We start from the raw sequence: 11,289 nt of genomic DNA, 5'->3' as shown, positions 1-11,289 counted from the left end.
GAGACCAGCTGGCCGAGATGGGCGGATCCGTCACTGGGCACACAGGGATCCTCTCTGTCTCCAGTATCTTGGTGATGTACTCGCCCGCAGCACTGAGATGAAGTATGGTAGCACATGCACGGTGGATGTCGAGAAGCCTTCGAGATGGCGGTTCCACCGTGCGGTTTGGAGAGAGATAGAATGTTCTGACGACCGGTATCCACGCAGGTTTTAGAAAGGGGTTCCTTGTGTTTGCAGTATTTACCCTGTATGTGTGCGGTGGGTATTGGGGCTCGTCCATCGACTCGAAGTGGATGTCGAAGTTTCCAAAGCGCCAATGAACATCTCGGGTAAGGCTGATCGCATTCTTCGGGCGATCGATGTCTGGGCCCTCGATTTCATGGATAACACCATGATCGAACAAGTTGAGTATTGCGAGGGCAGACTTCTTCGACTCGCTCTGGGGAAGACGTCAATACAAAGTAGTTATATGGATAACGAAAAGGGGGTTGTACCAATTCTTGCTGGCCGCCTGTGGACATGAGAGAATGTGGAAGTATATGTGCCACTTCTAGGATCTCGATAGAGTCCTTGGAATCAAGTAGCGGCCGGCCTTCGTCGTCCCTTGAGTCTACCCCGTCTCGCTCGTACCTCTTCACCGCCTCGACGGTATCGAACGCGCGTGTAGCAACGCAGCGGTGGTGGTCGCGGATGAGACAGTCGCGTCGCAGCGTGGCAATCCTCGACGCAGTCCCCGCTACATTCTCAACTGGGGCAGTCAGGGACGCCGGCGTGGGCTGTGGAGTGTGTCCGCCCGAAGCCTTCACTGCTACCGTCAGTATATCATAAGCATATGTGTTCATGAAAGTGTGATGCGTACGTGGTAGGAAAAAGTTATCGAATAAGTAACCGGCAAACCTGTCCACCGCGCTCTCGGCCTCCTTCCTCTGCTCTGCGTCTGACCGGTCGAAGGCTGCGAACCGGTCGAGGCCACTCGAGAACCCGGGGGGGCTGCACTCGTTTCCAAGGTAGAGAAAGAAATGGTGCAGAAACGCGTCTTTGTTCCGAGACTGCTCGTGCATCAGACGCACCAGGGTCGCCTTCTTGTAGGGCTCGACCGCCTGCACAGGCTCACAGTGGTCGATTAACTGGCCGAACGTAGATCTCGCAAGGGCCAGCTCCTCAGGACTTAGGCTCGACGGCAAAGAGAAGTCCAGGACTCCCTCAAGGGAGGATTGATGTCGGTGATGAGCCGCCATGCTGCTGCAGTAAGGCTGGCTGGGTATATGAAGTTTCCTGAAGTTTTCTGAAGTTTCCTGAAGTTTTCTGAAGTCTTATCCGAAGTCTTCTGAAGTCTTGCCTTGCTTCTCCTGACGAAGCTCGATGAAGAGTTGCGGCTTAAAACTTGCACTTCATATCACGTGATGAGGACACTGAGAAGGTCGACATGACATGCGATACATTATAGCCATTGACTATGGGACTCTACCCCATCTCTCTGCTATATGCATGTATGTGCGGTACAGGCTGATATTCCATTTAACCAAGCTTAAACCATAGGCCTAGGAAGTTAATAGTCTAGTAAAAAACACTGCTATAGCCTCAGGAAAGGCCCAAAACTAAGGTACTAGAATGTATAAGACAACACGTATTAAGAGCAACAAGAAAGCATTAGTACCTAATTCCTCAGAAGGGGATTCTCTATGGCAGGGCGTCGACATGCGAGACTCGATACGTTGGTATTACACCGCCGTACTATGTATACTATGTATGTACTGTAATCCCTGCAGAAGAAGCAATATAGACATGAAAAGTCAATCGTGGTTCAATCGGACTGATCGATTGAGCTAGCCGGGATGCTTGGTTGGCTCTGTTGATTCAGGGGAGACTCCACGCATGAATCGGTCTGAAACAGGGAGAGCACATAGAGGAGGAAGTACATAATAGAAGAGGAGTAGAAGAGGAGAGGAGAGAAGAAAGAAGAGTGAAGAGATATAGTCTGCGTCGTGGTTACAGGCCGGGATCAAACGTCAGGCCGTCAGATCATCTCGACCAGTCGGTAGTATGGCGGATCGTGGATGTAGAGCCAGTCCACGTCGCCCGGCAGACAAGCATATACGATGGATAGACTCTGTGGCTACATGATGTTATGATTAGAACTGGAGTGCGAGATCCAATGGATGAGACATGCTAGACACCGTCTCGCCATCGGCAGCATCAGCATCCCGTTGACGGTGTTGACATCGACAGCATCAGCATCCCATCCCGTTGACGCATTAATATCACCACTGCGTGCGTTAACAGTGTTGACATCGACAGCACTGCGAGTTAGATGCCTGATCCAGATCCAGACGGTGGACTCTTTGGTTCCTTAGAGGTGTCCGTTAACGATGCTGCGATGTCTCGACTGATCGAGGTGGCTGGAGTCTTGTCTTCAGTCGTGAAGTAGAGACCGAGAGCCACCGAGAGATTCATGTCTGCTCGAGAAGATGCACAGAAGACCTCTTATGCTCTGAAGATGCTCGATGGAAGACACTTGACACCAGGTGGAAGATCCATCTCGTCGTATCAATCACTCATAGTCTTGTACTCTATGTACTCTAGATGTCTGGTCGGATGCCTCAGTCATGAAGTCAGAGGATAGCTCAGGCTTGACTCTACTACTTCTACTACTTCTAATACTTCATCTGTGACTTGCTGAGAGTCTGTAGAGAAGCAGAGAGAGTCAGCATAGAGAGAGAGAGAGAGAAGCCAACCTCTGCTCTCTGCTCTCTGCTCTCTGCCACTGCTACTCCTACTGCTACATCTCAGCCTCACCATCTACACATCTCAACTTCAACATCACATCTACATCTACAACATCTACAACTCTTCCACTCTACATCTCTCACTGTCTACTCTTCTCTCTACATCAACATCTCTCTCTCTTCTCTATCTTCCACTTCCACTTCTATGACTCATGGCGCCCGCTAGGCTCACGCTTAACTAGCCCACAAAGACAAGGAAAACTCGTTACACCGACACCTCGACTTTCTGTCCTTCTCTCTCTCTCTCTTCTTCTCTTCATCTTCATCTCATCCTCATCTCATCTACTTGATACTCCATGGCTCTCAGTGCCCGCGGGCGGTCGCTCGCATCCCTGCTCAGGCTGCGCTCCACCAGGCCTTTTTCCAGGTCTTTTTCCACAGCCATCACACGACCACAGACAGTGAACACATTGAGGACATCCAACACAGCGAACGCATTGAGGACGGAGAGGACGGTGAAGACGGAGAGGATACAGTGCAGACACTTCGTCTCCCCGAGCAGCCTCTCGCAGCCCGCCAGCCAGCTCGTCGACGTCAAGAAGGTCCTGGTCATCGGCAGCGGCGGCCTCAGCATCGGCCAGGCCGGCGAGTTCGACTACTCTGGTATCTTCTACTCTATCTTCTATCTTCTACTCTATATACCTATCAGTATCAATGCTGACGTCCGCAGGATCCCAGGCGTTGAAGGCGCTGAAAGAGGCCGGCGTCAAGTCCGTCCTCATCAACCCCAACATCGCGACCATACAGACCGACCACAAGCTCGCGGACGAGGTCTACTACCTGCCCGTCACCCCTGAATACGTCTCCTACGTGATCGAGCGCGAGCGTCCGGATGGCATCTTCCTCGCCTTCGGGGGCCAGACCGCCCTCAACCTCGGCGTCCAGATGAACCGCATGGGCGCCTTCGACCGCTACGGCGTCAGGGTGCTGGGCACCAGCATCCGCACCCTCGAGACCAGCGAGGACAGAGACCTCTTCGCCAAAGCCCTCAAGGAGATCGACATCCCCATCGCGGAGTCCATCGCCGTCAGCACCGTCGACGACGCCCTCGAGGCCGCCTCCAAGATCGGATATCCTATCATCGTACGCTCGGCCTACGCACTCGGTGGCCTGGGGTCCGGCTTCGCCAACGGCCCGGACGAGCTCAGGGACCTCTCCTCGCGGTCTCTCACGCTGGCCCCCCAGATCTTGGTCGAAAAGTCGCTCAAGGGCTGGAAGGAGGTCGAGTACGAGGTCGTCCGCGATGCCAGCAACAACTGCATCACCGTCTGCAACATGGAGAACTTCGACCCCCTCGGCATCCACACCGGCGACAGCATCGTCGTCGCCCCCAGCCAGACCCTATCGGACGAAGAGTACCACATGCTGCGCACCGCCGCCATCAAGATCGTCCGCCACCTCGGCGTCGTCGGCGAGTGCAACGTCCAGTACGCCCTCCAGCCGGACGGCCTCGACTACCGCGTCATCGAGGTCAACGCCCGTCTCTCCCGCTCCTCCGCCCTCGCCTCCAAGGCCACCGGCTACCCGCTCGCCTACACCGCGGCCAAGATCGCCCTCGGCCACACCCTGCCGGAGCTGCCCAACGCCGTCACCAAGACGACCACCGCCAACTTCGAGCCCAGCCTCGACTACATCGTCACCAAGATCCCCCGCTGGGACCTGAGCAAGTTCCAGCACGTCAAGCGCGACATCGGCAGCTCCATGAAGTCCGTCGGCGAGGTCATGGCCATCGGACGCACCTTCGAGGAGTCCTTCCAGAAGGCCATCCGCCAGGTCGACCCGCGCTTCATCGGCTTTCAAGGTGACAAGTTCGACGGCAGCCTCGACGACGTCCTCGCCAACCCGACCGACCGCCGCTGGCTCGCCGTCGGCCAGGCCATGCTCCACGAAGGTTACTCGGTCGACCGCGTCCACGAGCTCAGCAAGATCGACAGGTGGTTCCTCTACAAGCTGCAGAACATCGTCGACATGCACCGCTCCCTGCAGCAGATCGGGAGCCTGTTCGGGCTGCAAAAGTCCGTCCTGCTCGAGGCCAAGAAGATGGGCTTCTCCGACCGCCAGATCGCCCTCTGCGTCGGCTCGACCGAGGACGAGGTGCGCGCCCGCCGCAAGAGCTTCGGCATCCACCCCTGGGTCAAGAAGATCGATACCCTCGCCGCCGAGTTCCCCGCAGACACAAACTACCTCTACACCACCTACAACGCCTCCTCCCACGACGTCTCCTTCGACGACCACGGCACCATCATCCTCGGCAGCGGCGTCTACCGCATCGGCAGCTCCGTCGAGTTCGACTGGTGCGCCGTCAACGCCACCCTCTCGCTGCGCAACATGGGCAAGAAGACCGTCATGATCAACTACAACCCGGAGACCTACTCCACCGACTTCGACACCGCCGACAAGCTCTACTTCGAGGAGCTCAGCTACGAGCGCGTCATGGACATCTACGAGCTCGAGCACGCCAGCGGCGTCGTCGTCTCCGTCGGCGGCCAGCTGCCCCAGAACATCGCCCTCCGCCTCCAGCAGTCCGGCGGCGCAAAGATCCTCGGCACCAACCCGGAGGACATCGACCGGGCCGAGGACCGCCACAAGTTCTCCCAGATCCTCGACAGCATCGGCGTCGACCAGCCCGCCTGGAAGGAGCTCTCCTCTGTCGCCGACGCGGAGGCCTTTGCTGACGCCGTCGGCTACCCCGTCCTCGTCCGGCCCAGCTACGTCCTCTCCGGCGCCGCCATGAGCGTCATCTACAGCCGCGACGAGCTCCAGGCCAAGCTGCTCTCCGCCAGCTCCGTCTCCCCCGACCACCCCGTCGTCATCACCAAGTTCATCGAGGGCGCGGAGGAGATCGACGTCGACGCCGTCGCCTCGGCCGGCAACCTCATCCTGCACGCCGTCAGCGAGCACATCGAGCCCGCCGGCGTCCACTCCGGAGACGCAACCCTCGTCCTCCCGCCCGCAACCCTCGACGCCGCCGTCCTCGCGCGCGTCAAGCAGATCGCCCAGCGCGTCGCCAAGGCGTTCAGCATCACCGGCCCCTTCAACATGCAGATCATCAAGGCCCACAGCCCGGACGGCGGCGAGCCCTGCCTCAAGGTCATCGAATGCAACCTGCGCGCCTCCCGCTCCTTTCCCTTCGTCAGCAAGGTCCTCGGGACAAACTTCATCGACGCGGCCACCAAGGCCCTCGTCGGCAGAGACGTGCCCGAGCCCACCGACCTCATGGCCGAGCCGAGACCCTACCTGGCCACCAAAGTGCCGCAGTTCAGCTGGACCCGTCTCGCCGGCGCCGACCCCTTCCTCGGCGTCGAGATGGCCAGCACCGGAGAAATCGCCTGTTTCGGCAAAGACCTGACGGAAGCGTACTGGGCCTCGCTCCAGTCCACCATGAACTTCCGCATGCCCGAGCCCGGCGAAGGCCTCCTCTTCGGCGGCGACACCACCATGTCCGAGCTGCCCAGGATAGTAGACTACCTGCACCCGCTCGGCTACAAGCTCTACGCCGCCAGCGCACAGGTCAAGAACTTCCTCGAATCCAGCGTCCAGAGCAAGGGCGTCAAGGTGGACATCATCGAGTTCCCCAAGCAGGACAAGCGTGCCCTGCGAGAGGTGTTTGCAAAGAACGACATCCGGGGTGTATTCAACATTGCCCGCGAGCGAAGCAAGCATCTCCTCGACGAGAACTACGTCATGCGTCGGAACGCCGTCGACTTTGGCGTGCCGCTCTTCATGGAGCCGAAGGTAGCTCTCTCCTCTCCTTACCTGACTTTCTTCTCTCCTTACCTGACTTCATCTGCTAACCCGGTATAGACCGCCCTGCTCTTCGCACAGTGCATGAGCGAGAAACTCCCCCGCAAAGAAGGCATACCGTCCGAAGTCCGCAGCTGGTCCAACTTTGTCGGACGGAAACTGATCTAATCCATCCACCGTGTACTACTAGGCCATCAGCGCCGGTAAAAAAGTCTTCTTCCATCTCGTCTTATTTCGGCGCCATCTTCTTCTTCTTCTTCTTCTCTTCTTCTTCTTCTGGTCTTCTTTAGTTATATCTCAGTGCAGACAGCGTGTTATGTCTGATAGACTTAGTTTAAGCTTATTGCAAACTGAGTTACCGTCGAAGTTAATTCATGCTCTAAAATTGTCGACTTATGAGTTCATATTAAGTATAAAGTAGAAGTGTAAAGTAGAAGTATAAAGTAGAAGTATAAGGTAGAAGTATAAGGTAAAGGTAAGGTAGCCTAGTGTATACATAAAACATTACCCAACGTACCAAACCACCAGGCGATAAGCCCCGACCGCGGCAGCTCCAGCCACTCGCCGTCGCCATCACCAGCCATATCGCACTCCGCGCGGTTCCTGATGTCCTTGACGTAGCCCTTGCCGTTGACATCGCTCTGTCTGATACAGACGGGCACAGAGACTTCGAGCGAGACATCCATGTCCCAACGAAACTGTCCGGCCGACTCAACCCGGCAGTCGTCGTAGTACAGCAGCACGCCGATGTACGGGGCATGCATCTGCGTCTGGTCCCGACAGGCTCGAACCCTCACCAGCCCGTGCAGAGGAGCCTTGGTCATGAACCAGTTCAGAGCCCGGATGCCCTCGTACGACATGGGGAGCTCGAGCTGCGTGTCGAAGGGCGGGTAGACGGGTTTGGCCCGGGTGCCGTTGTTTTCGGTGCATGTTACTCCAAACTCCGACACCTCTGCGCGTCCCGGATCTAAGCCGTCGTGGAAGAGTCCGGATATGACCCCGTCGTCCTCTTTCAGCAGAGAGTTGAATTTGTATTGCTCTCGCAGATCGGCGAGAAGATGGGGGCCGAACGTAGCGGTTCTTCCAAGAGTAGTTTGAACCTGTACGTGGTGAGTTAGTTGTAAATATGTAATGAGTTGTAAATATGTGAATAAAGCACGTTACTTACGACCAGTCTGTGGTGTGAAAAGTAAGCTGCGCAATCTTTCAGCGATTGGATCCACGCCGCCTGGATCGATTCGCCGCGATTAATCGGGAAAAAGAGCCAGAACTTGGAAAACTGCTTCCGACTCATCAGGGCAACGAACTTCCTGAACGACTTCGACATGCCAGAGTAGCCGTAAAACCCCAGGTTGGTGGAGTCGGAGCAACAGACGACGAGTCCCTGGACCCTCTCGTCGTCAAGCTTCACGTAGTCCAGATAGTGACCGGCCGGAACCCCAACGGTGTTCCACGGCCGATATTCTGGCGGGGTCGGGGAGCTCCAGGTTCTGGATATGTCGTATGCCTCGCCCAGGGAGGGCACGAGTTCTCTGACGAAGAGCCCCTGGTCAGACGTTAGCCGGCCGTAGACAAACGTGCTGGGACGAAAAGAGCTTACATTGGAGACAACATGCAACTCATTGCAGGGGTCTGGGAGCAGCTTGATCACTTCGTACCATGGCGACTTGTCTGCTGACGGGCGGGAATTTTCATCCACAAACTGTATGTTGCGCAGGCCAATGTGATCTTTTGATAAGATAAGGTTCCTTGCGTGGGCGGGCAGCTTCAGGTGCTGATGATCAGAGCTGTCGGGCGGCTGTGGTTCCAGCGGCTGTGGTTCCAGTGGCTGTGGTTCCAGTGGCATGTGGCTGATCCTGCTAATGTAGGAGATGCCTTGATAGCTTATTCTGGACAGGTAGATATCCCCCGTCAGGCTGAGACTTTCACGCTGACCGCTGTGAGAAGAGCTGCGTGTCAATTCTACCAGCCGGCGGGTCTCACCAAGCACCGTCAAGTACCAGCATGGGCTGACAAAATCCGAGATTATGATCTGGATCTCCGTCGGCAGCCTTTCAAGCCGGCCTGGTCCGAGGGTGCTCTCGATGATGGGTTTTGCATAGTGGCTGAAGAGGCCCTCCCAGGACGACGCAGCATTAGCACTCTCTCCATCCTTGTACTGGGGCTTGACTGCCCGTCCAAACTTCAGTATATCGCCAAGCACGGGCTTGTTGGACTCGTAGCTGGTTTCCAGGAGGCGAAAGCAGAGCTCATGGGCCCAGAACTCCAGGCTCGGGACTATCCGACACCGCACGCACATCCGCTCACACTCCGGGACCGTAAACTCGTGTCCACGCAAATCTACACATGTTAGCCAGACCCGTCACGGCCAGGGGGGAACGCAAGGGAGCAGACCAAGGACAAGACTCCCAGGGCTCGCCGTCTGTCTACAGAGCACACATATCGTCCGTCCCAGGTGAAGCCCCCGATCAGGCTCGTTCTCGTAGAACGCCATCGTATACATGGTTGATATCACGTGATATAACACTGTAGGTGGAGCGGGCGATGGCCTCGAAGGCTAAATGAACAGGGGAAGCAGGCGGTATTTGGGTTGTCGACGGTGGTGGAGAGGGCCTAAGCGAGCATAGCGGCTGTATTATGGTATATATATTATCCGTGCAGGGTCCGGCAGTCCAACTGTTGCGCTCAGCGGGCATCAAAGGCGCTGGCTTCGTTGTCCATCGAACGAAACGCTCGTCGTCTTGTCGACTCGCTTTGATATCAAGGCTAGGGCTTGGTCATGTGATGCGTCTCTTCCGATTGGACGTATAAAGTGACAACATACAGACTTATGATAGACCATAGGTTACTGGCGTACTACGGCCGTGTCAGCTATTGAGACTGCGGCAGCAGTGTAGGACAGTCGAAGTCTCTCGCACCGAAGTTATAGGTGATAGAGCTGCTCTCGAAGCATATCCAAGTGTGTATGGAAGCCCATTGATATTATCCAACGTTTCTCTACAAGTAGGACTACTCAAGTTGTCCTTGAAGCTCGATTGTTCAGACATAGTACATCCATCGCAAGTAACTATAAAACTAATCTTATCAACTACACATCAGGTACGTCAGGTAACCAGGAATAAGTATCCGAACAGCCACGAGGATGGAGATCGAGGCTTCTGCCGTCCCAAGGACGGCGCCGGGCGGTGCTGGGACAGGCCTTTTCGCAACGTCCACTGTCAAAACGGGCCAGGCCGTGTTTGATCTGCCCGCAACATTCTCTACCGTGCTAAGCACAGAGAGGCTGGCGGATGCATGCTCGAACTGCTTCGCAAATGCTCCGTTCGCAGCTAATGTCATGGCAGATGTCGGCATCAAACTGAGGTTCTGCACCGGCTGCAGGGTAGTCAAGTACTGCGGCAAGGTGAGGCATGCCCAGGAGCTGCAAGAGACAGCTGTGCTAAGAGACAGTATAGGGATGCCAAACCGAAAACTGGGCGGCCATACATAAACATGAATGCGCAACATACAAACGCCTTTACCCAAAAGTTCTCCCTGTCAATTCAAGGGCGGTGCTTCGGATCCTTAAGCTGAGAAGCTCGAAGCAACCAGACGTCCAGCAGGACCTGGGCATGTTTCGATCTCTCCGTTCACATTTCAAGGAGATTGCAGAGACGAACAAGGAGCAGTACGAGCGTATAATGCTCTGCGCCAAGGCGGAGAAGGAATACTCACATTCTGACCTCGATATCGAGACTATCGCCGAATATCTGGCAAAGGTATACTTACCCCCAGGACGAAGAATCACGGCGTACTGATCTCGCACGGGTAAACAGATTGAAGTCAACGGCTTCACCTTCACCACCCCGTTTGGTGACCCTCTAGGGCTCTGCATCCAGCCGTTTGCTTGCTTTGTCAACCACAGCTGCGATCCCAACGCAGTTGTCGGCTTTGACGAAGGAAGAATCACCGTCAAAGCTCTGAGAACGATCGAACCCGACGAGCAGGTGTTCATATCCTACATCGACAACACTAATCCTTTTGAAATTCGGCAAAAGGAGCTTGCCGAACGATACTTTTTTACCTGCAGATGCTCCAAGTGTCTTCAGGGGGATAAAGCCAGAGAAGACCAGTTTATCCCGGCTTCTCCTCCATCAAATGATATCGAGACCCTCAAGGAGGCAGAAAAGCAGGCACAGGAGCTTCTCGCTTCTGCAAAGAACGCCAGACCGGTGTTTGCAGTGAGACAGCTCAAGGCCGCCATCAAGATACTACACGATACCAAAATGTGGCCTATCACCCGGCAGCCATACCCGCAAATCCGGTCTGAGCTGATCGTAGCGCTTCTGCAGATTGAGAGCTTCTGGCCTGCCCTTCAACACAGCGCCGTGCGATACCTGTTCGTAGACCCGGTGTTATACCCGCAAGAGTGGCATCCCATCCGCAACAACCATGCTTATATACTCTCACAACTAGTCACAGTGCTCTATCACAAACACTCGGATGCGATGCCTAAGGATAGCAAATACCATTTCGATCCAGTATCGATCGTTTATCGTATTCTCGCCAAGTTAAACAAGAACCTGGATTATGAGCTGCCTACTGTTGCCGCGATGTTCGAGGCAGATTACGAGGATCTGATTGCTCCTGTCAGGGAAATTGGTTACGATCCATCTACCCCTTCAGCGGCCAAAGCCATGGCCCCTGACTGGGAGAAACTCGATAAGATAGCACAGGAAACGCTCGAGGTTGATGGATAAGATGCAGGCTTATTTTGTAT

The 11,289-nt window shown here is 55.4% G+C and overlaps 4 protein-coding genes across 4 annotated transcripts in view; 2 read left to right on the top strand and 2 right to left on the bottom strand.

Moving 5' to 3' along the window:
• Nucleotides 1-1,238, bottom strand: part of MCYG_07706 (conserved hypothetical protein) — a gene marked incomplete at both ends in the record, with an annotated part of 1,434 nt that extends 196 nt beyond the window's left edge. Inside the window, 3 exons of the mRNA XM_002843877.1 lie at nucleotides 44-439; nucleotides 495-808; nucleotides 860-1,238. Of these exons, the coding sequence (XP_002843923.1) occupies nucleotides 44-439; nucleotides 495-808; nucleotides 860-1,238 (1,089 nt within the window). The remainder of the gene's footprint in view (nucleotides 1-43; nucleotides 440-494; nucleotides 809-859) is intronic.
• A 1,844-nt stretch (nucleotides 1,239-3,082) lies between these two features.
• Nucleotides 3,083-6,698, top strand: MCYG_07705 (carbamoyl-phosphate synthase arginine-specific large chain; the record flags this gene model as incomplete). Its single annotated transcript, XM_002843876.1, has 3 exons — nucleotides 3,083-3,389; nucleotides 3,436-6,521; nucleotides 6,591-6,698. The coding sequence occupies 3 exons, from the start codon at nucleotides 3,083-3,085 to the stop codon at nucleotides 6,696-6,698; spliced, it is 3,501 nt and encodes a 1,166-aa protein (XP_002843922.1).
• A 317-nt stretch (nucleotides 6,699-7,015) lies between these two features.
• Nucleotides 7,016-8,878, bottom strand: MCYG_07704 (conserved hypothetical protein; the record flags this gene model as incomplete). Its single annotated transcript, XM_002843875.1, has 3 exons — nucleotides 7,016-7,630; nucleotides 7,699-8,752; nucleotides 8,838-8,878. 3 exons carry the CDS (start codon nucleotides 8,876-8,878, stop codon nucleotides 7,016-7,018), a joined length of 1,710 nt encoding a protein of 569 aa, XP_002843921.1.
• A 794-nt stretch (nucleotides 8,879-9,672) lies between these two features.
• Nucleotides 9,673-11,269, top strand: MCYG_07703 (histone methyltransferase SmyD1b; the record flags this gene model as incomplete). Its single annotated transcript, XM_002843874.1, has 3 exons — nucleotides 9,673-9,933; nucleotides 9,986-10,288; nucleotides 10,346-11,269. 3 exons carry the CDS (start codon nucleotides 9,673-9,675, stop codon nucleotides 11,267-11,269), a joined length of 1,488 nt encoding a protein of 495 aa, XP_002843920.1.
• Between the last annotated feature and the right edge of the window lie 20 nt (nucleotides 11,270-11,289).

This window comes from Microsporum canis, genomic scaffold, assembly GCF_000151145.1.
Source record: "Microsporum canis CBS 113480 supercont1.7 genomic scaffold, whole genome shotgun sequence".
Lineage (NCBI taxonomy): Eukaryota > Fungi > Ascomycota > Eurotiomycetes > Onygenales > Arthrodermataceae > Microsporum > Microsporum canis.
This window is presented reverse-complemented; position numbering and strand designations above follow the sequence as displayed.